We start from the raw sequence: 23,463 nt of genomic DNA on the forward strand, positions 1-23,463 counted from the left end.
TGGGGGGGAAGGGTGCGCGTGTAGGCTTGGTTTGATACTTGTGCTGTGGCCCTTGAGGACCCATCTCTCTTTTGTCTGCCTAAGGCCGAAATAAACGCCTTAAGAATATCATCTCGCTCATTTTTCATCATTTGTAAATTGGCATAGTGCGGTGAAAAACTTGAGGATTGTGTGAGTTGCTTTCATTACGATTTGACAAGAGTAACATGTGTAATGAAAGAGACCCAATTAAGCAGTGATATACGACAAACCCTATGCTATGATTTCAGTAGCTGATATTTTTCTCATTGAGCAAACAAAAAATGATGTAACGAGCTCAAAATGAAAAGCCAAGCCCTGGAGGTGGAGGGAGGGACAATCAAAAACCAAATGGGCTGGCAACTATGCCCCGTTACAAAGAGAATCCATAGGCCCATCAATACAGTAGAATACACACGTACGTGTGAAAGAAAAAGAAAGAGAAGAAAATGGAGAGCCACGCAGGGAAAATAATCATAGTGTAGTTTGGGGGTATCGGGGGAAGAAGGAAGGAGACATATCATCTTTAGCTTTCGTGGTGGAGGGACACGTGATGCTTTTCAGAACCCACTACTCCCACGTGCCCTTTTTTTAGTTTTAGTTTAGTACTCTCCTCCTCAATCCATAATTATTGATTCTTCTTAGCCATTGTATTTAGTTTATGATCCTTTTTTGGCCCTTCCCTAATTATTTGTTTTTCTTTTATTTTTTTGGCCAAAAAGAAAATCCTAGTTTGTATACATACTTTTGTATGTGCGGATAGAGATTTTAACCCGATCAGTAAGCGCAGCTACATGATGAAATTTAACTAGAGAATTTGGTAACCATCACAAATTGTAGTCAAAATACTACTCCTTTCGTTTTTTTGGTAAACTTGTGTGTAAAACTGTACAAAATGAGATAAGATTTGATTAGTACTGTAGCTTTGGTTTGTCCTACTTTTGTTTTTTGAAATATGTATGTTACAGTAATCATTTTGTTTGGATGGTCCCGCCTCACGTGATTATTCCTCTTTAGTCTTTACTCCCACTTCTCTCTTTCTTCATTTCTTTCTTGAGAATATTAATAAAACAGGCACTTTCCAACTTCAATCTTTCGAAGTAGGAACAAAATACAGTAACCTTTGACAACTCAGCAAAAGGCTCCTGTACATGACATTATTGCCCTCCAACATCTTGAGCGGGATGAGGGATGAAAAACTCTGAGTGGATTGCTACCATATTCATGAATGACGATGATCTTGTTGTAAATTGTAGATTTTTACTTTATTCTCTCTGTAAAGATTAAATTTTTTGTGATTGTAATGAAAACTATTGTTTTGGGATTACAAATATATTATAAAGATAATCATCATACAAAAAAACTAAACCCTAATAGATTGTAAATGGAAAACCCAAACACAATATATATGTACCTTCCCAGTGAAAAGTTTAAACGCAAACATTCTTTACAAAAAAAGAAAGAAGACATGCATGATCACCACAAACATTTGTGGCTTTATCCTGAAAACGTTCCTATGAAGTCCTCCAATTCCAACGAGGAGGCCAAGTTATTCATTGAGAAAAAAGAGCAACACAATTTTGATTAACCAATTGATGCTTTTATACTTGAAAAAATTGATGCATTTGGTTATAATGTTGTTTACCACTAAGTTGCTCGAACAAGATAGTTGTTTCAGCCATAGCTAGTGTCTTGTGTTTCCAGTCACTCACAAGCTCGAGCCCAACCATAAATTCTTTTCCTCTCACATCTTCAGTGACTAAAAAACAAAATAAATATCTAGTTAGAGAAACTCAAAGACTTTACTATCATGTATTTTCTATAGATATTTCAAACATTGAATAATTTGTGTACCAATGTTAGCCATTTGTAAAACTAGAGCCTCGGATACAACTAATTCTACCCTTTAATCATTTACCATGATTTTACCAGAAATTTTGTAGAGATTACAATAAATTAGCAAACACTCATCAATAAATTAGCAAATATTCATCAAGACTCTGATTTTGTATGCAATCGCAAACAGATCCAAACCGAGAAACAAGAACATGAGAGAGACAAATAGGAAACCTTGTAAGATTGAAGATCATCGGAGAATAATCAAAGAAAGCCACCGTAAGACTGGATCTGGAGATCTAAATCCGACGGAGGAGACGATGATACAAACGCGAACGTCTTGAAGCGAAAAACGAACAAGACCGGAAAATATAACAGTGGTCGCGCAGCTGCCATGGCTCCATTATCGAATGAAAACTTAGATTTCAATTTTTTCCCCTTTCGATAAGATGAGAGAGAATACACCGAAGAAGAAGAAGACGTCACCAATTTAAGGGGTACAATCGACATTTAACAATGCACTGAGTACCTATTTTGGTAAGGATTTCGGAAAGTGCCTAAATTGAAAGGGACCTCTAAGAAAAGTGCCTACTCTATAATTAACTCTTCTTTTTTCTTTCTTGTCTTCCATCTCTTACCCTCTTCTTTTTTTTCTTTTTCTTAAATCCATTACGAATTATTATTGTTTCCAAAATGTTTTTAAAATGATTTAAAGTTTTAAAGTTGTTATTTTTTGAAATGGTTTAAATACTGTACACTTATCATTTCAGTATCATAAATTACTCATTCAATTCTTTTTTTTTTTTTTTTGTCATCGATCATGTTATATTATATTTAACCTCATTAATTTACTTCTTCCTCTGCTACCACCATTTACTCAAACTGTAAACTTAATTTATTTCACATTTATATAAAATACATTCATCAAATCAAACCTTCTTTTGGCGACTCCTTTCACTCGTCATCTCCTTCTTTTATTTTTACATCACCTACATATGTATTACTCTCTGTTATTTCATTACACCATAACATAAAAAGTCAATAGACAAGTTTAATCCTTTATGAAGAAGATATGGTATGAGTTGAATACAGCTGTATTATAATGTATATACACACTAAAGGAAACATAATTTTCATTAACCATTGCCTTGCCAACACAAATCTCCAGTTTTGTCTTTTGACTTTGTGTACCCATATTTATTCATATATAGAAAAATATTAAATGTCGAAAAACGAATTTATTTTTAGTGATAAAAAAAAAGCTTTCTACCAAAAAAATAAAAAGCTTTTGAATGTAATTAAATCTCATTTATTCACCTTTCAAGTGCTTGTTTTGCACTCGAGAAAGAAACCAAAACGAAGATTGAACGACACTTCTTATTTTTCTCTACTTGTTTAGTATTTTTTTAGAGTATAACACTTTACATATCTTTGGACAACATTGCATAGAAATGAAAGTTTTACAATATATATATAGATATCTAATTAGCATCGTCAATATGCTATATATTAATGTTCTTAATTTATATTTTACTAAATGCAGAAATACTAATCGGAATCAACCTCACATCTCTATATATGATTAATTCCTGATTTTTCTTTAATTTATAATATTGTGTTCAACCTTACAAATCTTGGAAAAAGGAGAAAGCATTAAACAGAATTATAACTATAATTAGCATCTTACTTTTTTCCACCTAATTTATAATTAGTAACGTTAAAAATCACCTGTATTATCACAACCAATCTCCTGTTTTTTTTTTTTTTTTTTTTTTTTTAACTCAGAAGCAAATGTTTAGAAAACCAAAATAAAAATAAAAAACACATAACAAAACCAAAATAAGGAGAGATTTAGCAATTCCAAAATCCTTCAACCACTTTTTTTTTGTTTAACCAGCTCTCTCTCTCACTTCTCTCTCCCAAAAACTCCATTTTTCTCTGCAAATCCCAAACAAACCCTAATCTAAAATCTTCAAACTTCTCCGCCGTTTCTACCACCGTCAATGTGGCGGCCGTGGCGTAAATCGTCGGTTAAGATTCACGACACATACTCTCCCACCACCGCTTCCTTCAAAGACATTCACCATCTCTGCTCCGACGATTCACCTTCTTCTTTCCCTCCTTCTCCTTGCCCTTCTCCCAGAAACGCTTCTAGAGTCTTCCACCGTGTCCGCGCTGCTAATTTGATCCTCAAATCCTGGCCAACTCGTCAATCTAATCACCTCCTCCGCGCAGATTCCGAGCCTATCAACAATCTACGCCGGAATCCGAATCCGGAATCGGATTCCAAACAAACAAAGGCCAAATCCGAGCCAGATGTGCGAATTTCAATCCCAGGCGCGGAGAACAGCATCGTCGTCTACTTCACAAGCCTCCGCGTGGTTCGTCCAACGTTCGAAGCCTGCAAATCCGTTACATCGATCCTCCAAAGCTTCCCCGTACGAATCGACGAACGGGATCTCTCAATGGACGCGTCTTTCTCAACAGAGCTACAGCGGATCTTCGGGAAAGACCAGACGAAGACGCCGAAGCTTCCGCGAGTATTCATCGGTGGTCGTTACATCGGAGGAGAGGAGGAGGTGAAACAGCTTCACGAGATCGGAGAGCTGAAGAAGCTTGTACAAGAGTTGCCGAAGATCGAGCGAGGGGTATGCGAGATGTGCGGAGGTCATAGATTCGTACCGTGTAAGGATTGTCACGGTAGCCATAAGGTGCATAATGAGAAATTAGGATTCAGAACTTGCTTAGCCTGCAACGAGAATGGTCTCGTCAGGTGTTCATCTTGTTCCTTCTCCACATCTCCACCCTAATTCCTAGTTTTTTTTCTTTTTCTTAAAATTAATTTACTACACGAAGAAGAATTGGAATAATTAAATATTTTTGTTTTTTAAATCTAATTTTTCGGAAGTTTCCAATTTGTATAATTCGAAACGGAAAATGGTAGTAAGGCGCCTTCAGATTGGTTTTGGATAATTTTGAGGTTCGTCAAATGATATTTTATGATAATAAAAATATCATTAGATCATGTGATGTGAACGTGATTAGCAGCTAAGTATTATCATTTGCTGTCCAAAAAGAGTGTTAATTTTTCGAATTTTAAAATTATAGATCTAAATGCGGTAAGGAAGAAAATAAAAACTATAGGGTCTAAATGGTTCAGATGAGTGAATTGTTAATCTATTACAAATTGAATATGTTAATTGAAAAAAAAAATATTTTCTTTAAATTTCCAAATATAAAAAATAGGATTGATGGTGGATAACACATTTCTGGCTTAAGAAAAAAAGTATGATTATGTTATACACATGATAAATTTGATGTCATTTTTCTAATTATGACGTTATAACTCTATAAAAACAAAAAAAAACAAAAATAACGGTTCCGAGTTCCGACCATATCGTTGGGTTAACGCATAACATAGGTTAATTGAGTTTTTTATATTTAGTCAGTTTTTTACCAAAACAGGTGAAATATGTAGAGGTAACCACCGCAAAGAAAGATTGATTAGTAGTTGTTAATGATTTGGTTTGTAAATTCGTGCAAGTGAACGATCCTCGAGAATTTTGTTTCGTTGTTTTATAGATGCGATTAAAAAACTCCACAATACCATAATGTATTCAAATAAAAATACTCTTAACATTTATTCGAGAATTTGCTCCGTATTTAAATCTAAAAAGTAAAAAAGACCATAAGGTATTTTATAATACCTTTTTTCTTCTCGAAATTAATTTATAGAGGTTTTGGTTTGTGTGTGTGTATGTGATGTACAGCTACTCGAAAGCTGGTGGTATCGAGAGCAACCACTGACCCATATATGCTTCGACCACCGAGCCAATCGTGCAGCCGTGTATTGCTTCTTCAAACAGGCTTCTATATAGCATAGAACATGACTATTTTTACAAAATATTTATTTATTAGTGAAATATATGACAAATCGCGTTATGCATATAAACTTTGTTAAGTAACCTTCTCAGTTCTCAGCTGTGTGTACTAAACTTCAAATTGTGTTTCTTTACTTCTTTATTTTTTTTAAGAGAAAGTAATGAAAAAATTGGTTGTGGGTAATAATAATATGATAATAATAAAATTATAAACAGAAGTTGAAAGAGTAGTAGCAACGGTTGATTAGTCTTCTTCCTTGTCCTAAACGACGACTTCAACTGCTTCTCATCCAACATTCTCTTCCTTATTCCTTTTTCTTTAAGAAGAAAAATTCACAGAAGCCAATAAATCAATCTCCTAATGAGTTCCAAGAGACGATGGAGATTCTGCCTCCCAACAGTATTCTCCATCATCTTCCTCACCCATCTTCCTTTGAAACTCAACTCCCATGGTTACTTTTTGATCCTCATCTCTCTGTTTCTCTATTAAAAAATTTTAAAGTGTTTTTTTGTTTGGATTTTGACTATTCATTTTCTGCAGAGACTGCAGAAGTCTTTGATTCTTCTCAAGACAATTTAATGATCCAGATCAGAGTTAATCGGAACCGTCGCATCCTGATTGATACACCTCTTCCTGGCAAAGATCCTGCCCTGAATGCCTCCCCACCATCTCCTGACTTCTCAACCTTCAAAGAACCACTGCTGCCTCCGCCATCACCAGAAGGCAACAAAACCCCGAGCCCTCCTCAAAGTGGTGTGCCAGCACAAACACCAGAGACCCCACCTGATATTACTCCCCTGCCTGTGCCTCCGGCTCCACCTACGTCTCAGTCTCACTCTCCTCTTCCAGGAACTAAAAAGAAGTCTACCAAGGTTTATATGATCGTCGGCATAGTCGCTGGCGTATTCATAATCTCGGGGATATTAATCATCTTCTTTCTTATCTTCACTCGAAAGATTCCAATCAAGCCTTGGACCAACAGTGGCCAGCTTCAAGATGCTCTTCTCACAGGCAAACAAACTCTTCAGTCTTCACTCTCTCTTTCTTCTCTCTTCATGTTGAGTTTCTCTAATTTTGTAGTTTTGTATTGCAGCAGATGTTCCGAGACTGCAGCTATCTGAGCTACAAGCAGCCTGCGAAGATTTCAGTAACGTCATTGGCTCTTTCTCAGACGGCGCCATTTATAAAGGAACTTTGTCCACTGGTGCTGAAATCGCCGTTGTGTCTGCCTCTGCTGGTTCTCGTGCAGCCTGGTCCACCGCCATGGAAACACAGTTGCTACAAAAGGTACCAGAACCTCGTTTGCACTTTGTTTTGAACAGGGATTGACATTGCCATTGACGAATAATTCCGCTCTGTATCCACAGATGCATAAGTTATCCAAAGTGGATCACAAGAATTTTTTGAATGTGATCGGTTACTGCCATGAGGAAGAGCCCTTCAGCAGGATGCTGGTTTTCGAATACGCTCCTAATGGATGCCTCTCCGAGCATCTGCACTGTGAGGATACCATCTTCCCCATAAATCTTATTTAACTCTATACAATCTTTAAACTGTTTGAACCAATCTATCATCGCAGCTCAACATGCGGAGCACTTGGACTGGCCTACCAGACTCAGAATCGTCATGGGAATAGCTTACTGTCTAGAGCACATGCACAATCTCAACCCACCCATCTTGCACAGCAATTTCGACTCGTCTTCCGTCTATTTGACTGAAGACAACGCCGCCAAAGTCTCCGACTTTTCTGTCATCAATTCCATCTTTCCCTCTCAGGAAGGTTCCTCGAGCAAGAATCTTCTAGAACCCTCATTACTTGATCCCCAGACCAATGTATTACACTTTGGTGCTGTTGTGTTCGAAATCGTAAGTGGGAAGTTACCTGACCCTGATTCTTTGTTTCTCGAACCCAAGCCCGCAAGAGATATTGTGGACCCGACCCTGAAAACCTTTCAGGAAGATATTGTTGAGAGACTGTTGGAGGTGGTTAGGCATTGTATGAATCCATACCCAGCTCAGCGACCAACAATGAGAGAGGTCGTGGTGAAGTTGAGAGAGATAACTGGAATAGAAGCTGTCGCAGCAATGCCTAGGCTGTCTCCACGATGGTGGACGGAGCTAGAGATCATATCCACAGAAGGAAACTAATTAAAGAGAATGAAGCCGTCCTTTCAGGTGTCCCCTGTATATATGTATACACAAATGACACTGTGAAGTGATGATCATCTTTTTCTTCCTCTGCGTTAAAAGACTAAATACTGTATATGCTAAATAACTAAAAAGTTGGCTTTGCATAGAAACCATTGGTAAGGTTAATAAATAGCAGTTTCTTTACAGCATCTGTGTATAAAAGAATTAAAAAAAGTTACGAGGTCCCCATGAAATATACAAATGGGAGAATGTTGTTGATACCTTCAAATTAGTCTAAGCCAAAAATGGTGTTATCAATGGAAGAAGCTTGATCCTTGGATCTGCTATATAGATGGAGCGTTTCAGTGTGGTTAGGGTCTAAACAGAGAGCAGCTTCGCAGTCTTGAGCGGCCAATGACAGCTTCCCTGTGGCCTCGTGAAATGCTGCTCTGAGATGAAGGGTTTGCAGTTCCGGCCTGAAAGCTATCGCCTTTGACAGCTCTTCCACTGCTTCTGTCTCTCTCTGATCATCCATCAGCACTGCCACAAAGACAACCACTTCTTTAACTACAAAATTTATAAAATGTTAATAAGGAACAGGAAGAGTTAGTTACCGGCAGCTCGGTATCTGTAGGGATAAGTTCGGAGAGGGTCGAGTGTAGTGGCCATGTCAAGATCCTCTTTGGCTTTTTCACGTTCACAGTACTCAGACCGTTTCTCGTAAGCTGCTGCTTTGCTACACGCCTTCTCGATCAGCTTTGTCATCTCCTCGCAGGCTTCTTTACGTTGGTTCTTCAAGAAATAAACTCGCGCCAGCCCTTGATGCGCACGAGTGTGTTTGATCTCTAAAGCATTTTTGTACGCAGTTTCAGCTTGATCTAGCAACCCCAAATCGATGTAAATGCTCCCAAGATTGTTCAGAGCCTGCAGAAACATAACAAATAGATTAATGAGAAAACAGTGTCAATAAGAGAAAGAGAAAGGCGAGATATCAAAATGCCAACCTGTCCTTTGCGTAGCCCATCCGAAGGACACTTGAGGGCTTCCTCCAGAACCTGAACGACACAAGAGATTTCGTCTGCATCGAGATTCTTGTCAGCTAGAACATAGGCTTTGAGAAAATATGCTTCGAAGGATCGCTGAATAGAGATTGCCTCCTCGGCTTTAGTCAGAGTTTCGTCCACATAACCTATGTCGTATAAAAGCCAGCCTTCGTAGACCAACCTCTCTGCTTTAGAAGTAGCCAAATTCCATGCCATTCGCAAACACCTCATTGCGGCTCCTTGACAATTCAATCTGTCACACAGATCACAAAACAATGTAGCTTTTGTCAACTCCTGAAAAAATCACCAAGCATGGTTTGCCTGAGAAACCAAAAAATATTCCTCTTACCTTAAGAGAAGAAGAGATTGTCTAAACCTCAGAAAGTTTTTGCTGGGATCATTCTGAAGCATCTGATGAACAACAGCCAACGACCCAACATCATCTACAGCTGACCATCTCTCAAAAAGCCTCACCCAACAATCTGCTTCACTCTCTACTTCAATACATTGGGCGGTCAGAGCCTCCACCAAATCATCTCTCATTCTCCCACCAAATACAGCATAATTTGGTTCTAAACTCAGCACTGCTCTAAGATCTCTCAAACAGCTCTCGCGGTCACCAATGGCTAGAAATAGCCAAGCCCTCAGCTCGAGACATTCTGGACTAAGCTTGAACTGAATTAATCTATCAATCTCCTCGAAGGCTTCTTTCATCTGCTTCTGCTCGAATTTGATCACAGCTCTGTACTTGTACGGAAAAGTCAGGGTCGGGTCAAGTTCAGTGGCGGTTGCTAAATCTTTTAGTTTCTCAACCCCAACGTTGTAAATAGACCTCTCTTGGTACATCCATCCATGTGGCTTGTGATTAGAGATGATAAAGTTCATGATCTTGTACGCGGAATACCTCTTCCCTTGCTTATATTCAGTTCTTGATAACCCAGCCAATGAGTAGACATGCCCTAAGCTTGAAGCTAATCTGAAATGAAACTGGGCTGCTTTATAGTCCTTTCTCTCAAACAGAACACATCCCATTTGATGCAAAGACAAAGCCTTTTGCCAGTTTGTGCGAGCAAACTCTCGAGTTCTCTCTAGCAATATCAGCATCGGCTCCGTAGTGAGTTTCTCGTCCATACCTACTTGGCTGAGGAAGTAGTACAACAGGAACAAACACTCTGAACCCAGAAAAGCTAATTGTTCTTTTGTTTCGGGACAGCAGAAGAATCTCATCACTTGGGGATTTTGGAGGGACATGGGAAGCTCTCTTAGAAACACCTGCAAGCAAGCAGATAAGAGAAGCTTTGTGCGTTCCTCTAACGCGTACTCTACAAAGGTTAAAGCTCTATCGAGGTTTGTGACAGATGAAGCCAAGCGAGCCTCACACGCAGACTTCAGATCGTCACAGCAGAACTTGCTGGCTAATTGAAGCAGCTCAAATACAGTTTCAACACGAAACAGATGAACTCTTTTGATCCTACTGTATATGTTAAGTGCCAACATTGCCTCAATTGAGAAGCCATTTTCAGAGAAATCAATCTCAGAAGTTGTTGATTCCACGAAAGAACCATACAACATGGCCTCAAAAGGACGCGAAAGAGCTGCGATCCGCGACCTAACGCACTTGGCCTTCTCTGAACCTACGCAGAAGGAAAAATCACTAGCCTCATCTAAACCCGAAAACTCATCAGCCCTAGAGATTTTAATGCCATCACTAGCAAAGTTGTTGTCCTCATATTCCGTAGAGCAGTTACAATCCTTGTCGACTACATCCAAATGATAACCATGAGTCAAACTAGTCTTAGGACATTCAATAGAAAACCCATTACAGTCCATGGAATCGACACCCAGGAGTTCGTGTTCTCTCCTATCAAATCTCAACCAAGCAGACAAAACAACCTTACAAGGGACATCAATGGCGTGCCTCCTGGCGTTGAGCAAGCACCTGCGTAAGAGCTTGGCATCACCGAGACTGCGTAGAACAGCGTACTGCTCAAGGTAGAGCATGGACGTCTCGGGTTCCGAAGCGGACTCGATTCTGCGGTAAAGATTGGATAATGACTCCACCAAGTCGATAGGTTTGAGGTAAGACTCCAAAAGAGGCTCGAGGAGCTCCGTGGTGGGGAACCCATGAGGGAGAAGGGAACGAGATATGGATTTGGAAGTGGATTTGGGATGCCCAAAGAAGTTGATTCGAGGGGTACCATTGTTGCTGGTAGAAGGAGAGTCCTGTGAGTTAAAAGCATGGATTTGAGTGCTCTTAAATCTCTCAAAGAGTTTTAGATTGCGCATTTTGCAATATATCTCTTTGAAAAATCTGGGAAAAGGGTAATGATTTTAAAGAACAAATCGAGACGAGATCGTGATGGATTCAATCGAGTCAGGTCGAGTTTGTCATAAACTTTGGTTTCTAGTCTCTGCAAAGGAAAGAGAGAGAGAGAAGAAGAAGAAGTTGAAAACAGTCGCTCTGTCTCTGGTGACAACACACTGCTGCAGAGACAAAAGGTGTGAGAGAGAGACGACGAAGAAGAAGACGATGAAGTGTGATTGTGAGAATAAATAAATAAAGGTCAATAATTTGGGGAGAAAAAAAAGAGTGGGCTTTTCAAAGTAATGGCGTCGATGATCCTCGGAAAAAATAAAAGGTAAAGGTTGAGAATTGTTTTCCCCCTCCGCCAGTGTCTCTCATTTGCAAATCCAATAACCATTTTTTTATAAAAATGGAGAGTCATTTTTCTCATCTGTCATTCGTTCTTTGTCTATTTTTTTGCTTGTTTGGGTTAGCTTTACGAACTTCACTACTCAGACTTCACTGACTAGTTGGTGGTTCCAATGGGTGCGATTCGAACCACACCACTTTACCTTTTTTTATTATTTTTTAATCTTTTGTTTCTTACATAATTAAATGCTGTTTTTCCCATATATATCTATTTGGAAATACTAATACTTTCCTTCTTCATTTTTATTTCTTTCTTTGTTAACTCATAAAACAAAGCTCTCTGACTAATCCAACGTCATGGTTTCATGTGATGCCAAGATAGGTTGGTTAACTAGTTATGCGGTCTTATCCGGTTGGTTATCTCTTATCTTAATAAACTGAGCTTAACATTTTAAGCAAGTACGATTATCAAATAAGCAAGAAACTTGAGTTTTTTTGGTGGGTTTGTTGTGATTTAAATGACAAGCAAAGAAAGTGGTCTTGGATGGATTATATCTACTTTTATTTTTTTTATTCACAGAATCAAATATTGCTAAACCTTTTTTCACTAATCACTAATCACTTTGTTAATATGGTTTTTAACATGTTCAACTCAGTAGTCAGTACAGTAACGTGAGCATGTTTGTTTGTAATTTACATAGAGAAAACATTAATTATAAATAACTAAACACACTAATTAAACTGGATTTACTAATTCAAGTTTTCTAATAATTAGTGACTCTAATATGGTGGATTCGAGAACCAACAACTCTCATAAAACGTTTTGAAAACAATAAAAATATAAAAGTAGACAGAACCAATTCTGATGTTATTTTGCCCGCACACCTGGAAAACACATGCAAGTGTACTTGTTATTAGAGATATATATACACACACCAATAACGAATAACGAATAATTGAGGGTTTTTTTTTCATAAATTAAAATAATTGAAGATTGTTGAAAATAAATACAATAAAATAAAATAAATAATAATTGAGGGTTAGGTTGGTATTATTTGATGAAAAAATATCGAAGGAAATCTCAAACACTGAAATCAATTAATTTTTTTAAAAAAATTAAAGTTAGTTAGTGTGTTTTTTTTTTGGGTTTGGCATAGTTGCAAAATTGAAATTTATAAAGAAATAACAAGGGAAGAGACGTGTGGTCAAGTGTCTCGGCAAGCCATGTGAGGGGAATCTGAATCACTTTTCTATGCTTATCAAAATCTGAGTATTTTCCACCATTATTGAATTGTCTTTCATATAAACTGAATAATGAATTAATCATGGAAAAAAACAATTGATTTGATTGAGAAAAACTTTGACTTTTCTGACCCAAAAAGTCTACTAGACTAACCAGGCCGAATTGTTATAGCAGATACATAATAACAAATTGTGGTCCGTCTGGCTTGATTTTGGGGTCTGATATAATTTGTAACGCTGGAAGCCTATGAAGATCAAATTCAAGCTACACTAGGAACATCTTAATTTCATATCCCAATCTTGATTAGCGAGCATGTGGCAGAACGAGATCAGTTGAACACAGACTAATTTTGCTATGGTGACGAGGGTAACAAAAGAATCAAAAACCTAAATGATGATGATACATCTGGTTTCAGTATCTAGTAAATCAACAAAAGTGAACGAACCCTTTAGAGTATAAAAGTAGAAACCGAAAAATAGTAAAACAAAACAAGCCTTTTTTGGGAAACAAATCAAGAGAGATGGATGTGCCCACTCTTATGGAAATAAATAAGTAATCGAGAAAACCAAACTTTTTGTGCGCTTTCAACTGTCCCAGAAAAAGAAATTAAATGAGATGATGAAGAAGAAAATATCCGAAGAAGAAGAGGTCCTCTTTGTTTCGTGTGTTGCACAAAATGGCTACTACTACTACGACAACAACAACTACTAAGCTCTGCTCTTTCATTTCATCTCCTCCTCCTACTTCTCTCCCTCTCTTCTTCTCTCCGCTTCCACGATTCCTCACTCTTCGATTCGCCACTGGTCTTAGACCACGCTCTAGGTTTCCGACGACGATCGATTCCCGTCATAGGTCTTCTTCTCTCGCCGCCGTTATGTTTCCGGGAAATTCGGTTTTATCAGATTTAAGCGCCTGTGGGATCACCGGCATCGTCGCCTTCTCCTGCCTCGGTTTCTGGGGAGAGATTGGCAAACGCGGCATCTTCGACCAGGTCCCTTTTTCCATACACACACTCGTCGATTCCTTGATTTTTTTTTTTGCATAAGTTTTGTTTTTTGAAAGTTTTTTTTTACTCTGAATCTGCAATTTCCTGAGTAGAAGCAACATTACAATTACAAACTCTTTCTTATGAGTATAGTAGCTGTATCGAGTAATGGCATTAATGGCGAGTTACAAAAGAAAAAGAAAAAACAAATATCAATGTGAATTTGGAGAGGCTTTTGTAGTGAAGATAAAGGGAAAGGAACCCCAATTCTGGTAAATTAGAGTGACAAATGTTCTACACTGCTCAGAAACTATATCGGGGATGCTTTTTTTTTTTTTTCTTTTTTTTGGAATCCGTGCTTTAGAATCACAATATCATCGTAACTTGAAAATTCAATCATATTTTTAGATTTTTTTTTTTAATATATGGTGTTTTGTAAACTTAAATGTTGCATGATTTGTTTGCTATACTTTTGAAGGGCTTATTTCTTGGTATGAGTCTTCATATATGCACTTATTGGGACATATGTAGCTTGGTATGAGGAATGACAGTTAGCTTCTCTATGGTGATGCTGGACTTTGTAACTGCGGAATAGGATGGTTAGCAAATATTCTGTAATGCTTTTTTGGTTGTGGAAACACATGTTTGGCTTTAGCTACTGGCTTTTGCTGACCTTATTGTGATCGAGATATCATCTCAGAACCCATCAAATTTATAAGAGCCACATGCTGTCTGATTCTGTCAAGACCGACTGAACCATTGTATGAAAAATTTATAAGAGGCATTTGGTTTAGCATCTGTGGTTGACATTGGTGTTTTTTCTTGTTTTTCAGAAACTCATCCGAAAGCTTGTGCATATAAATATTGGGCTAGTTTTTATGCTTTGCTGGCCGCTGTTCAGGTAATACTGAATAAAAGGATCGATTTTGATAGGACCACCTTGGCATTTCAGCTTCACCAGTTAATCCCTGTACTAACTATTTCAGTTCTGGAATCCAAGGAGCGCTTTTTGCATCTCTTGTACCTGGACTCAATATAATAAGGATGCTATTGCTAGGGCTAGGAGTGTACCACGACGAAGGAACGATCAAGTCAATGAGCAGACATGGAGATCGCAGGTAGCTGAATCATACAAAGTACCTATCACATGCTTAGAATATGACTTTAATTGGATCACAACTTTTTAACTAGCTCTTAGCAATCTTGGTTACTAACTTTCCTTGATCAAGATTCAAGACCCACTGTTTATTATTTCTTTGTGTCACTTTACAAAGTGTCTATAGTTGTTCTCTGCATCAGGGAACTACTTAAGGGACCTCTTTATTATGCACTTTCAATCACAGTGGCCTGTATCTTCTGTTGGAAAACATCCCCAACCGCGATTGCGGTGATATGTAACCTTTGCGCAGGAGATGGTAGGTACAGTTAGCTTTGGTTTGACAGAATAACATTAGCAACTTTGTATCAGGAATTTGAATCGATTGAATGATGAATCTTATACACGCGTGTTTCCTCACTTGATGTTAAAAGGTATGGCTGACATTATGGGGAGGCGTCTTGGAACAGAGAAGCTTCCTTACAACAGAAACAAATCATTTGCTGGGAGCATTGGAATGGCCACTGCCGGGTTCATAGCATCTGTTGGCTATATGTACTACTTTGCTTCATTCGGTTACATCGAGGATAGCGGGGGAATGATTCTTCGTTTCGCCATCATCTCTATAGCATCAGCTCTTGTGGAATCACTCCCCATTAGCACCGACATTGACGATAATCTGACCATCTCGTTAACCTCTGCATTGGTTGGTATTCTACTCTTCTAATAATGCCCTCCGTTTGTTCTGTATCATCAAATAAAGGGTCTAGCTTGATTGCCATTAGGAGGTAAAACTCCATTCATAATCCGTATCTTCTTGTATATGTACGTATTAGTGAAAATCTCATATTGTTGTTGTCCGTGGATCTTAATTTTCAGCTGCAATTGCAGCTGGATTAAATGTTGTAATGTTATATCCATTAGTGAGACATAATGATGAGTTACAGACGTTCTACAATTTGTAATAGACAATCAATACAAGCAGATGTTAGTTGTTTGGCCTGTTGGGGTACGTCGAAATCTATTGTTTGCTTACAACAGGCAAAGGCTTGAGTGTTCCACTAGAGGAAGCCTCTTCTGACAGGTCGGACTGGTGACTGTAACGGCGTTTAAGACAAGGAAGCAACACGAGGAACAAGAGGAAGAGAGCAAAGCTGGTGACAAGAAGTAGCGTCAAGATCTCACCATGCATGGCGTAGTGTTTGTCTCTTGTGAAGGGAAGTCCCTCGGCGTCTTCAGGACTCAGGGCTTCGTCCACCATCATAGTGACCATTAGAGCAGAGGTACTCTCTTATTCTTAAATCACAACTCCTGCTCTATAGATTAATAATGGCTGCTTCACTCATCATCTTTGTTCATCTTCGAGGGTTGCGTCTGAAATATATTCTCAAACGAAGAGAAACTATGTCACCACCACAGAAGAAAAGAAGAGTTTAAATAAATATGAATAGAGATAATATTAGTAGATAGATTTGTGCATAAAGGTTGGTGTAGAAGAAAGTGAGATTCCGACGTTGAGTGATTGCGCTATATATGGTTGGCGTTGGGATAATGATATTACGCACGACGTCGTTGTCGACTTTTGAATAAAACCCTTATCGTGTGGCTCCCATAACCTGGCTCCGGTGACTTTCCCGGAAATTTCCGTAAGAGAGAAGAAGAGACCCTCGTGTCTCTCATTCTTTGTTTCTTCTCTTTCTCCATACAAAAGAAAACAAAATTGATTACTTTTTATTTATTTATTTGCTAGTCCAATCAAACAAAATGACTATCTATCTTCTCACGCATTCTCCAAAATAAAAAGCGTTGTTTTTGTATGCTTGTGTTGGATTCGAGTGATTGTGAAAGTCTGAAGAGATCTACAACGACGCGATTGCGCTAAACTACAGAAAAAGCAGCAATACATAATTTAATGGGCCTTGAGATGGGCTTTTATAAAAATGTTTAGCACAAAATTAGACGACGTGGAGTGCATGTCTCTACGGTCGCGGTGAAAGGGATACCGTGTCGTTTATATGATTAAGAGAAGAAACGGTTGCCGTTTTCTATTTTTAGCTTTGGCCTGGGTGCCGTGGCGAGCCATTGATGATGATGGCTCGTTGTTTCTCCCCCTGAGTGAGTTAAGTAAAAACTAAAAACTCTCTCTCCCTCCTCCGGCTCCGTTCACCGCCGCGAAGATCGGCTGTATACTGTAAGCTTTCTGATTCTATGGCAATCTCGTCTCTGTAGTTTTTATGTATAGAGACTGGGTTTGTATGTTTAGCATGTACGCGTGCTGATGTAGCTGTATAAATTGATTCCGAACCTCTAAAAGACGAATCTGGTAGATATAGTGATGGCATTTTTTTCGTTTTGTTTTGTTTATGGCAGACATTTTATGCATCCCGATTCATAGAGGTTTCAATGTCTGGAGCAGAGGGTAATAAATCTTCTCATACTGAGGTAATTGTTCATTTAGTCTCTCTGTCTCATCTGATGATAAATTGCTTTGCTGTGTAAAGTTTATATGTCTGGTATTGAACTCAGTTTCATTGTTTGACATCAATTTACTAGAACCTGAATTGGAAATTTAGAAACTTTGATAGACTGGTAGTAGTGTCTCTGGTAGTGAGCAAGTCACTCATACATATTGTTCCCCTACTGATCAGCAGCACTTGAGTTAGCTAGAGAAAGACTAAGAAAAGTGAACCTTTTTGTTGAATCTACACTCTTATTTTACGAAAGTTAATAGTTAAGTTAAGAGTTAAGTTTCTTTGCTCTTGAATTTTGGTTGCAGCTTTCGTCCCAAGTTTTTCTTGATCTTGTGGATTCAGTGATTGCTGATGTAGCATCTGAGTGTCACCGGGTAGCACGACTAGGGCTTGATCGTGATTTGGAGGTAGTAGAAGAAGAGTTGAGGTTGTCTGTGGAAGCTCGTGCTAAGGTCGCTGATCCAAGCAACAACCTTGAAACCAACACCAAATTTGTTGTTGATATATTTGGCCAGACTCACCCTCCTGTAGCTAGTGAAGTCTTCAATTGCATGAACTGTGGCCGACAAATTGTTGCAGGAAGGTTTGCTCCTCATCTGGAAAAATGCATGGGAAAGGTGAACTTTTGCTGCCTCCTTCTCCCCTGGAGCTATACCATTCCGAAATGTGTTCCTCTAGTCCTCATTTTTGTTTTCTTTGGCAATCATCTAACAGGGAAGAAAGGCTCGTGCCAAGGCGACCAGGAGCACTACAGCTGCCCAGAACCGGAACTCACAACGCAGCCCAAATCCACGATATTCTCCATATGCAAATTCTGTTAATGAGAACCAGTTAGCAAGTAGATCACCTGGTGTCGCAGGTGAGGACTGCACAAATGGCACAGTCCAAGAGAACGTAAAAGGAGGCTGAAACACAACGTATGAGAGACTTATACTTGACTGCAATGTGCCTAGTAACTAATTCGACCAGACTTATTATGTACCTTTTTTGCTTCATTTGGTTGATGATACCTTTCAAATATTAAATTGTCTGGTTGGTTCCAACATCCTCATCTTTTTTATCCAAGGCACAAAGAAGATGGAATCCATATATATGCGGATATGCCATATATCCCAATATGCAAGTGACCGCAAGAAAGCATATATATATATATATATACATGCTAAACCTTGCTTACAACAGGTAAAAGGGCTTGAGTGTTCCGCTCGAGGAAGCCTCTTCTGACAGGTCGGACTGGTGGCTTTAACGACGTCGTGAGACAATGAAGGAACATGAGGAAGACGGCAAGGCTCGTGGTTGATTGAAATTGAATGACTATGGAAAGAGATAAATTTCAGAAGAGACCCAATAAATTAAATGGGCCTTGAGATGGGCTTTTATAAGAAAAAAATATTCTTGCACGAATTAGACAACGTGGAGCTGTCTCTCTCACTCTCTATTCGCGGTCACGGTAAAACGGAAACCGTGTCGTTTTCAGAAGAAAAGGATGCCTTTTATAAACGTTTTAGCTCCCCGTTGGAAAAAGTCATGATGATTGGTTTATTTTTCCGCCGAGTTCCCTCCCTCCTCCTCCTCTGTTCACCGCCGCGACTCGGCTCTATCTCTATACAGAGAATGTAACCTTTCTAATTGTATGGAGATTTCGTCTCTGTATGTAGACTGTATTCGTTTTTTTTTTTGTATGTGATGTACACACTCACACTGATAGGGTATAAAATTGATTCCGAACCTCTAAAAACAAATCTGGTAGATAGATAGTGATAGCCTTCGTTGAGACTTCCTCGATTATCTTGACAAGTCCATTTCTCTAGGGCTCGTGATGGGGTTGGACTCTCTCTCACTGAATTCACCTTTTTACGCTTTGATTTGTTTTTTTTCAGAGAGATATTGTAAGCATCTCAATTCTCAAAGGATTCAATAAACAATCTTCTCACACTGACTGAGGTATTCATTTGTTCATTTAGTCTCATCTGATGATAAAATTGGTTTGTTGCTGTGTAAAGGATATATATGTCTGCTATTGAACTCAATTCAATTTCAACATTTTTGACATCATTACTACAATCTGAGACTGGAAACTTAATAACTTTGATAGACTAGTTGTAGTGTCTCTGGTAGTGAATAAGGTTTTCTTTCTTATTGTTCCCCAGCACTTGAGTTATTTGGAGAGTCTTGATGCCAATTTGAATGACTTAACAAAATTGATTACTAATTTTATTTGATCCAGTTAGAAAGTGGGTCACCTGGTGTCGCAGGTGAGGACTGCACAAATGGCACAGCCCGAGAGAACTTGAAAGGAGCCTGAAACACCACGTATGAAAGGCTTATACTGGACTGCAATGTGCCTAGTAACTAACTCGACCAGACTGGTATAAATCGTATTGCTAGGTTTTATATTCAGTTTGCACAAAGTGAGAAGTGGAAATCGGAAAGTAAGTAGCTGAGGCTCATAATGTAGCTATTTCCACCAGCTTAATAACCTTGGCATGTCAATTGCAGAATGAAATGAAATCAGTCTTGGGATCGATACTATATTTACCAGGTAAACAACTTGTCTCTTTTTCCCACTGCACTTTAAGCTCTCCTTTGGCTTCTATCTCATCTAGTTTAAGCATTTGTACCATTAAGCAACTCTCTTTCAACCCCCAAAAGCTCCTAGTCTGCAGCTTTGATACTTCCTTGAACATTCCCCTCCAATACGAATAACCTAAATGGTTTGTGGTTCTAATGACTCATTCTTGGAACTTTGGAAGCATAGAATGTTACTCGCAAGGGGTAAACATTTACATATCCTTAGGTCAAAGGTTCAAACATTAAAAATTAACAGCGATAAGAGCCTAGTCTTGTGTCTTGTATTGTACAGATTTTACGGGAAAGAGATGGTTGTTGATACAAGAGGATATAGTAGGTTCACCTTTTTGGAAAGCTTATCAACCTCATCACTCACTCCCACCGATTTTGGCCTTTTGTACGTTTCCCAATCTGTGAATAGTTAAGCTTTTGTCTTTGGGGAAGAATTAAGTTAATGTGAGAGTTTTCAGGGTTATGTCTAAAATAAAGTACAAAGAGTGTTAGTAGAGTAAGCAATCAAAAAAGTAAACTTTGAAAACAACCTCTCAGCTCCTTTTATGGGAAATCATACTCTGATCGTAATCGTATCATTAAAATATCATAAAGGTTATATATGTTGTGGCCATTGTAGAGTTAACGTTTCTCGTAATTCATCACTCGTTTTCTATTTATCTCTTTGTTCTATATACATGTACAATGTACATGAAATTGACTAGTCTTTAATAAAACTGCAAAGCACGGTGTCCTACTGTGAATATGAAGTGATAGGGAAGCTAGAAGAAGATGCCAAGAACAATGGAAAATACAAAAGCATAACTTTAAGTTTGTAACAATAAGTTAAACAGTAGTTGCTTTTGATCCCAAACGAGAGAAGTGAGTGAGATGATGTAGGCCTTTTGAGATTCTCTAACACATTTCACTGTCGCTTTCTACGCTTTTTTCAATTTCTCATCACAACTCTCTTTGATTTCACATTGGGATCCAATTGAAAGAATTATAAGATTAATTGAGATTACAAACGTCATGAGGTAATCGTAAGCATAATCATAAGATTCAACCTAAAAAGCTTGAATCAAGTAGATGATTACCTCTGTTGTATACTTCTACTTTTGGTTATTTTCATTTTCCATTACCAAAACTGTTCACAACAACATGTTTGTATTGATCTAAAGTATTTAATAATTATAACGTTTACTTAGACAAACGGCGACACTTTGTTACGCTCCGATCTACTACTAGTGCTACTACAACTTAACATCCTCATCAACGAACTCGAGGCTGATGACGTCATTGACATTGACCTCCGATCACCTCTTGATGATCCTCCACCGTTGATCTCCTCCTCGTCATACACTTCAATTCTAACCTCTCCTTCTCCGACGCCGTTACGGTCTCCGTCTCCGTCTCCGTCGTCAACCCCTGTTTTGTGATCATCTTCCATCTCAGGAAGGGACAGTGAGAATCTCCGATCATCTTCTCCGGCTGGAGACAGTTGCAGTCTAACCTCACTTTCTTCTTGGACGGCGTCAACGGCCGGCTTGAGGTTGTCGTCAACGGAGGGGGGGAGAACAGGGGAACGACAGAGAGGGCAAGTGGAATGAGAAGACAACCACATATCTATACACTCCACGTGAAACCCATGTCCGCAATTTCTTAGCTTTCTTCCAAATTCTCCGACTTCCCACAAACCAAGACATATCACACATTCTTCTTCTTCATCATCATCTTGATCCTCGTCATCTTCGTAAACAAACAGAGGAATCGAAGAAATCACTGACAAATCCAAACCTTTGTCATCGTTTGTTGTAACAACAGCAGGGGCGTTGTTAACTCCAGCATCGAAACCTCCGAGTCCGAGTGGGAGAGAAGGTATGATTCTTGTTGTCGTCACCGTTCTTCTGCGGGTACGTCGTCGTCTCCGGCGGCGTCGAGCGAGGGAGGATAAATCTTGATGATAGGGAGACCAGAAGAAGCGAGCGTAGAAATGGAGAAGCAAAACGAAGAGGACGACTAAGAGGAGGAAGACGAGAGCAGCCAAAAGAACATTGGAATTGTAAGAAGATAAGATCTTGAGGAAGCTTGAGAGACTGCTTTTAACACTCTTCGAGCCGTCTGCTTGTTCGCTCATCATCTTTTGCTTTGCTTATTCAGAGCCTTTTTCTCCACTCTCTTGGATCACCTCATCATCATTTCTCTTAAAGATTTGTTGGGAGTGTTAAACTATATATATATATATATATATATATAATAATTGATAAAGTAAAATGTATAATACTGTATACTACTAGTGTATTATAGGGAAAATCAAAAACACGTAAAACAAAGAGAAATAAATTTATTAGCTAGTGATCCTCATTTATTTTATAAACCCATAAAATCTGGATATTTGGTCAACAATAAATTTATAAATTTAAAAGATTATTTAAATGAAGTAACTAACTCTCAGGTCTCGAACCAATTTTTTTATCGAGTGAGAAAATAAAGAATTTTGATTGAGTGGGTCATTGTCTTTTAGTGTGTTGTGGTTGCAACCAAAATAATAGAGTTGGAGGAGGAGGAGGTTGTGATCAGTCTTAAAACAAGCTGGGGGTGGGGTTTGTTTTTTGCATCTCTATAGATCATATTAAGTTTCTATTAAAATTGTTTTATAGTATACACACTCGTATTTAGGTTTCAAACACATCCCTTAATTAATTATGACATAAACAACTTACAAAAGACAGTCTCTCGTTACATCAGAGGGGTAATCTTACGTTTCTATAGCATATCTCCTATATTGTCATTTAGTAGAATAAAATAAGTCCATATAAACGCATTACAATATTATTATAATCATTCATTCCAATTATTTGATAGTTGTTTAATAATTCTCTTCTCATCGCTTATATTTTCTTTCGTAAGAAGATCACAACACATCCCCTATAAATCGTGGAAGATTCGGAGGTTTTTTTTGTTTGTAGTCAGCAAGAATAAATTTATACGCAAACAAATAAGAATGAGAAATTTTTCAAGATCAAAGAAAAAGAAATAATGGAGGTAATAATATTATATAGAGACGAAGAAGAAGAAGAGTAGAAGTAGGTAATGGTAATGGAGGTCACATGAAAGGTAGCTTAGAAAAGAAGGCAAGTTATTAGGGAAAGAGATCGTTAGAGGGAGATGGGAAGATATTACGTGAACATAAAGCAAAAAAAAGTAGAAGACTAGGAACGCTGCTATATGCTATTTCTCTTTTTTTCATCAATACCTCCTCCTCTTTGTTTATTTCTCTATTTAATCAAAATCCTTATACTCTTCGTTAGTAATGGGATCATATCAATACATACCTGAGAAATATATAATTTCGATGTTCACAGGACCTCATCACGAGGAGCCGAGGATGGTTTTTGATGAAACTTGCAATATTAAGTGCTGCAGTCGTCAAGGCCACGGAGTTTACCCAAGAAAATAACAAATCCCCATGACCTTTTTTTTTTTTTTGTTTCTTTCACTTCTCGATATTACAGTACCATTACTATAGATTAGAATACTCCTA

General features: G+C 38.3%; 7 protein-coding genes and 2 long non-coding RNA genes across 18 annotated transcripts; 5 read left to right on the plus strand and 4 right to left on the minus strand.

Annotated features, from left to right (window-relative positions):
- Window positions 1-1,371: 1,371 nt before the first annotated feature.
- On the minus strand, window positions 1,372-2,431 carry LOC111832556. Its single transcript, XR_002835458.1, has 2 exons — window positions 2,089-2,431; window positions 1,372-1,777 (listed from the first exon to the last, which is right to left on the minus strand). It is a non-coding gene; the product is annotated as an uncharacterized LOC111832556 (long non-coding RNA).
- A 1,191-nt stretch (window positions 2,432-3,622) lies between these two features.
- On the plus strand, window positions 3,623-4,879 carry LOC17877247 (uncharacterized protein At5g39865). The gene has a single exon (XM_006280895.2). It carries the CDS (start codon window positions 3,858-3,860, stop codon window positions 4,662-4,664), a length of 807 nt encoding a protein of 268 aa, XP_006280957.1. The 5' UTR covers window positions 3,623-3,857; the 3' UTR covers window positions 4,665-4,879.
- A 1,037-nt stretch (window positions 4,880-5,916) lies between these two features.
- LOC17875701 (probable inactive receptor-like protein kinase At3g56050) lies at window positions 5,917-8,072 on the plus strand. 4 transcript variants are annotated; one of them, XM_023780814.1, is made up of 5 exons: window positions 5,917-6,187; window positions 6,277-6,747; window positions 6,830-7,023; window positions 7,104-7,236; window positions 7,316-8,072. In XM_023780814.1, exons 1-5 carry the CDS (start codon window positions 6,097-6,099, stop codon window positions 7,882-7,884), a joined length of 1,458 nt encoding a protein of 485 aa, XP_023636582.1. In that variant the 5' UTR covers window positions 5,917-6,096; the 3' UTR covers window positions 7,885-8,072. The 4 variants fall into 4 exon arrangements, with proteins under 4 accessions (XP_023636582.1, XP_023636585.1, XP_023636575.1 ...); XM_023780817.1 differs by having other exon boundaries at window positions 6,833-7,023; XM_023780807.1 differs by having other exon boundaries at window positions 5,917-6,747.
- On the minus strand, window positions 7,827-11,515 carry LOC17876631 (ETO1-like protein 2). 2 transcript variants are annotated; one of them, XM_006279908.2, is made up of 5 exons: window positions 9,259-11,515; window positions 8,871-9,162; window positions 8,481-8,790; window positions 8,149-8,406; window positions 7,827-7,918 (listed from the first exon to the last, which is right to left on the minus strand). In XM_006279908.2, exons 1-4 carry the CDS (start codon window positions 11,193-11,195, stop codon window positions 8,156-8,158), a joined length of 2,790 nt encoding a protein of 929 aa, XP_006279970.1. In that variant the 5' UTR covers window positions 11,196-11,515; the 3' UTR covers window positions 7,827-7,918; window positions 8,149-8,155. The 2 variants fall into 2 exon arrangements, with proteins under 2 accessions (XP_006279970.1, XP_006279969.1); XM_006279907.2 differs by lacking the exon at window positions 7,827-7,918 and having other exon boundaries at window positions 8,009-8,406.
- A 1,783-nt stretch (window positions 11,516-13,298) lies between these two features.
- LOC17875624 (farnesol kinase, chloroplastic) lies at window positions 13,299-15,844 on the plus strand. The gene is made up of 5 exons (XM_006280786.2): window positions 13,299-13,796; window positions 14,624-14,691; window positions 14,777-14,908; window positions 15,090-15,205; window positions 15,321-15,844. The coding sequence occupies exons 1-5, from the start codon at window positions 13,482-13,484 to the stop codon at window positions 15,611-15,613; spliced, it is 924 nt and encodes a 307-aa protein (XP_006280848.1). The 5' UTR covers window positions 13,299-13,481; the 3' UTR covers window positions 15,614-15,844.
- Window positions 15,811-16,585, minus strand: LOC17875258. Of its 2 annotated transcripts, none has more exons than XM_006281930.2 (2): window positions 16,400-16,585; window positions 15,811-16,260 (listed from the first exon to the last, which is right to left on the minus strand). In XM_006281930.2, the coding sequence occupies exon 2, from the start codon at window positions 16,157-16,159 to the stop codon at window positions 15,908-15,910; it is 252 nt and encodes an 83-aa protein (XP_006281992.1). In that variant the 5' UTR covers window positions 16,160-16,260; window positions 16,400-16,585; the 3' UTR covers window positions 15,811-15,907. The 2 variants fall into 2 exon arrangements, with proteins under 2 accessions (XP_006281992.1, XP_023644387.1); XM_023788619.1 differs by having other exon boundaries at window positions 15,811-16,288.
- Window positions 16,586-16,973: 388 nt separating this feature from the next.
- On the plus strand, window positions 16,974-18,402 carry LOC17875127 (ataxin-7-like protein 3). The gene is made up of 4 exons (XM_006281120.2): window positions 16,974-17,077; window positions 17,257-17,328; window positions 17,663-17,974; window positions 18,072-18,402. Exons 2-4 carry the CDS (start codon window positions 17,290-17,292, stop codon window positions 18,264-18,266), a joined length of 546 nt encoding a protein of 181 aa, XP_006281182.1. The 5' UTR covers window positions 16,974-17,077; window positions 17,257-17,289; the 3' UTR covers window positions 18,267-18,402.
- Window positions 18,403-18,812: 410 nt separating this feature from the next.
- On the plus strand, window positions 18,813-20,597 carry LOC111828717. Of its 5 annotated transcripts, none has more exons than XR_002832497.1 (4): window positions 18,813-19,301; window positions 19,585-19,899; window positions 19,986-20,132; window positions 20,221-20,597. It is a non-coding gene; the product is annotated as an uncharacterized LOC111828717 (long non-coding RNA). The 5 variants fall into 5 exon arrangements; XR_002832498.1 differs by having other exon boundaries at window positions 20,010-20,132; XR_002832495.1 differs by having other exon boundaries at window positions 19,585-19,726; window positions 19,857-20,132.
- Window positions 20,598-21,005: 408 nt separating this feature from the next.
- On the minus strand, window positions 21,006-22,140 carry LOC17877077 (RING-H2 finger protein ATL63). Its single transcript, XM_006280780.2, has one exon. The coding sequence runs from the start codon at window positions 22,057-22,059 to the stop codon at window positions 21,124-21,126; it is 936 nt and encodes a 311-aa protein (XP_006280842.1). The 5' UTR covers window positions 22,060-22,140; the 3' UTR covers window positions 21,006-21,123.
- Window positions 22,141-23,463: the final 1,323 nt, after the last annotated feature.

Source organism: Capsella rubella, unplaced genomic scaffold (assembly GCF_000375325.1).
Source record: "Capsella rubella cultivar Monte Gargano unplaced genomic scaffold, Caprub1_0 scaffold_8, whole genome shotgun sequence".
In the NCBI taxonomy this organism is placed as follows: domain Eukaryota; kingdom Viridiplantae; phylum Streptophyta; class Magnoliopsida; order Brassicales; family Brassicaceae; genus Capsella; species Capsella rubella.

Excerpts from the sequence above, each read along its gene's own strand:
- LOC17877247 (XM_006280895.2), top strand. The coding sequence starts at position 3,858 with ATGTGGCGGCCGTGGCGTAAATCGTCGGTTAAGATTCACGACACATAC.
- LOC17875701 (XM_023780807.1), top strand. The coding sequence starts at position 6,114 with ATGGAGATTCTGCCTCCCAACAGTATTCTCCATCATCTTCCTCACCCA. Across the intron at positions 6,748-6,829 it reads TCAAGATGCTCTTCTCACAG|CAGATGTTCCGAGACTGCAG; the intron begins GCAAACAAACTC and ends TTTGTATTGCAG. Across the intron at positions 7,237-7,315 it reads CCTCTCCGAGCATCTGCACT|CTCAACATGCGGAGCACTTG; the intron begins GTGAGGATACCA and ends CTATCATCGCAG.
- LOC17876631 (XM_006279908.2), bottom strand. The coding sequence starts at position 11,195 with ATGCGCAATCTAAAACTCTTTGAGAGATTTAAGAGCACTCAAATCCAT. Across the intron at positions 8,791-8,870 it reads ATGGGCTACGCAAAGGACAG|GCTCTGAACAATCTTGGGAG; the intron begins GTTGGCATTTTG and ends ATGTTTCTGCAG. Across the intron at positions 8,407-8,480 it reads CTACAGATACCGAGCTGCCG|TGCTGATGGATGATCAGAGA; the intron begins GTAACTAACTCT and ends TCTTTGTGGCAG.
- LOC17875624 (XM_006280786.2), top strand. The coding sequence starts at position 13,482 with ATGGCTACTACTACTACGACAACAACAACTACTAAGCTCTGCTCTTTC. Across the intron at positions 13,797-14,623 it reads AACGCGGCATCTTCGACCAG|AAACTCATCCGAAAGCTTGT; the intron begins GTCCCTTTTTCC and ends CTTGTTTTTCAG. Across the intron at positions 15,206-15,320 it reads TAACCTTTGCGCAGGAGATG|GTATGGCTGACATTATGGGG; the intron begins GTAGGTACAGTT and ends TGATGTTAAAAG.
- LOC17875258 (XM_006281930.2), bottom strand. The coding sequence starts at position 16,159 with ATGGTCACTATGATGGTGGACGAAGCCCTGAGTCCTGAAGACGCCGAG.
- LOC17875127 (XM_006281120.2), top strand. The coding sequence starts at position 17,290 with ATGTCTGGAGCAGAGGGTAATAAATCTTCTCATACTGAG. Across the intron at positions 17,329-17,662 it reads ATAAATCTTCTCATACTGAG|CTTTCGTCCCAAGTTTTTCT; the intron begins GTAATTGTTCAT and ends TTTTGGTTGCAG. Across the intron at positions 17,975-18,071 it reads TGGAAAAATGCATGGGAAAG|GGAAGAAAGGCTCGTGCCAA; the intron begins GTGAACTTTTGC and ends ATCATCTAACAG.
- LOC17877077 (XM_006280780.2), bottom strand. The coding sequence starts at position 22,059 with ATGATGAGCGAACAAGCAGACGGCTCGAAGAGTGTTAAAAGCAGTCTC.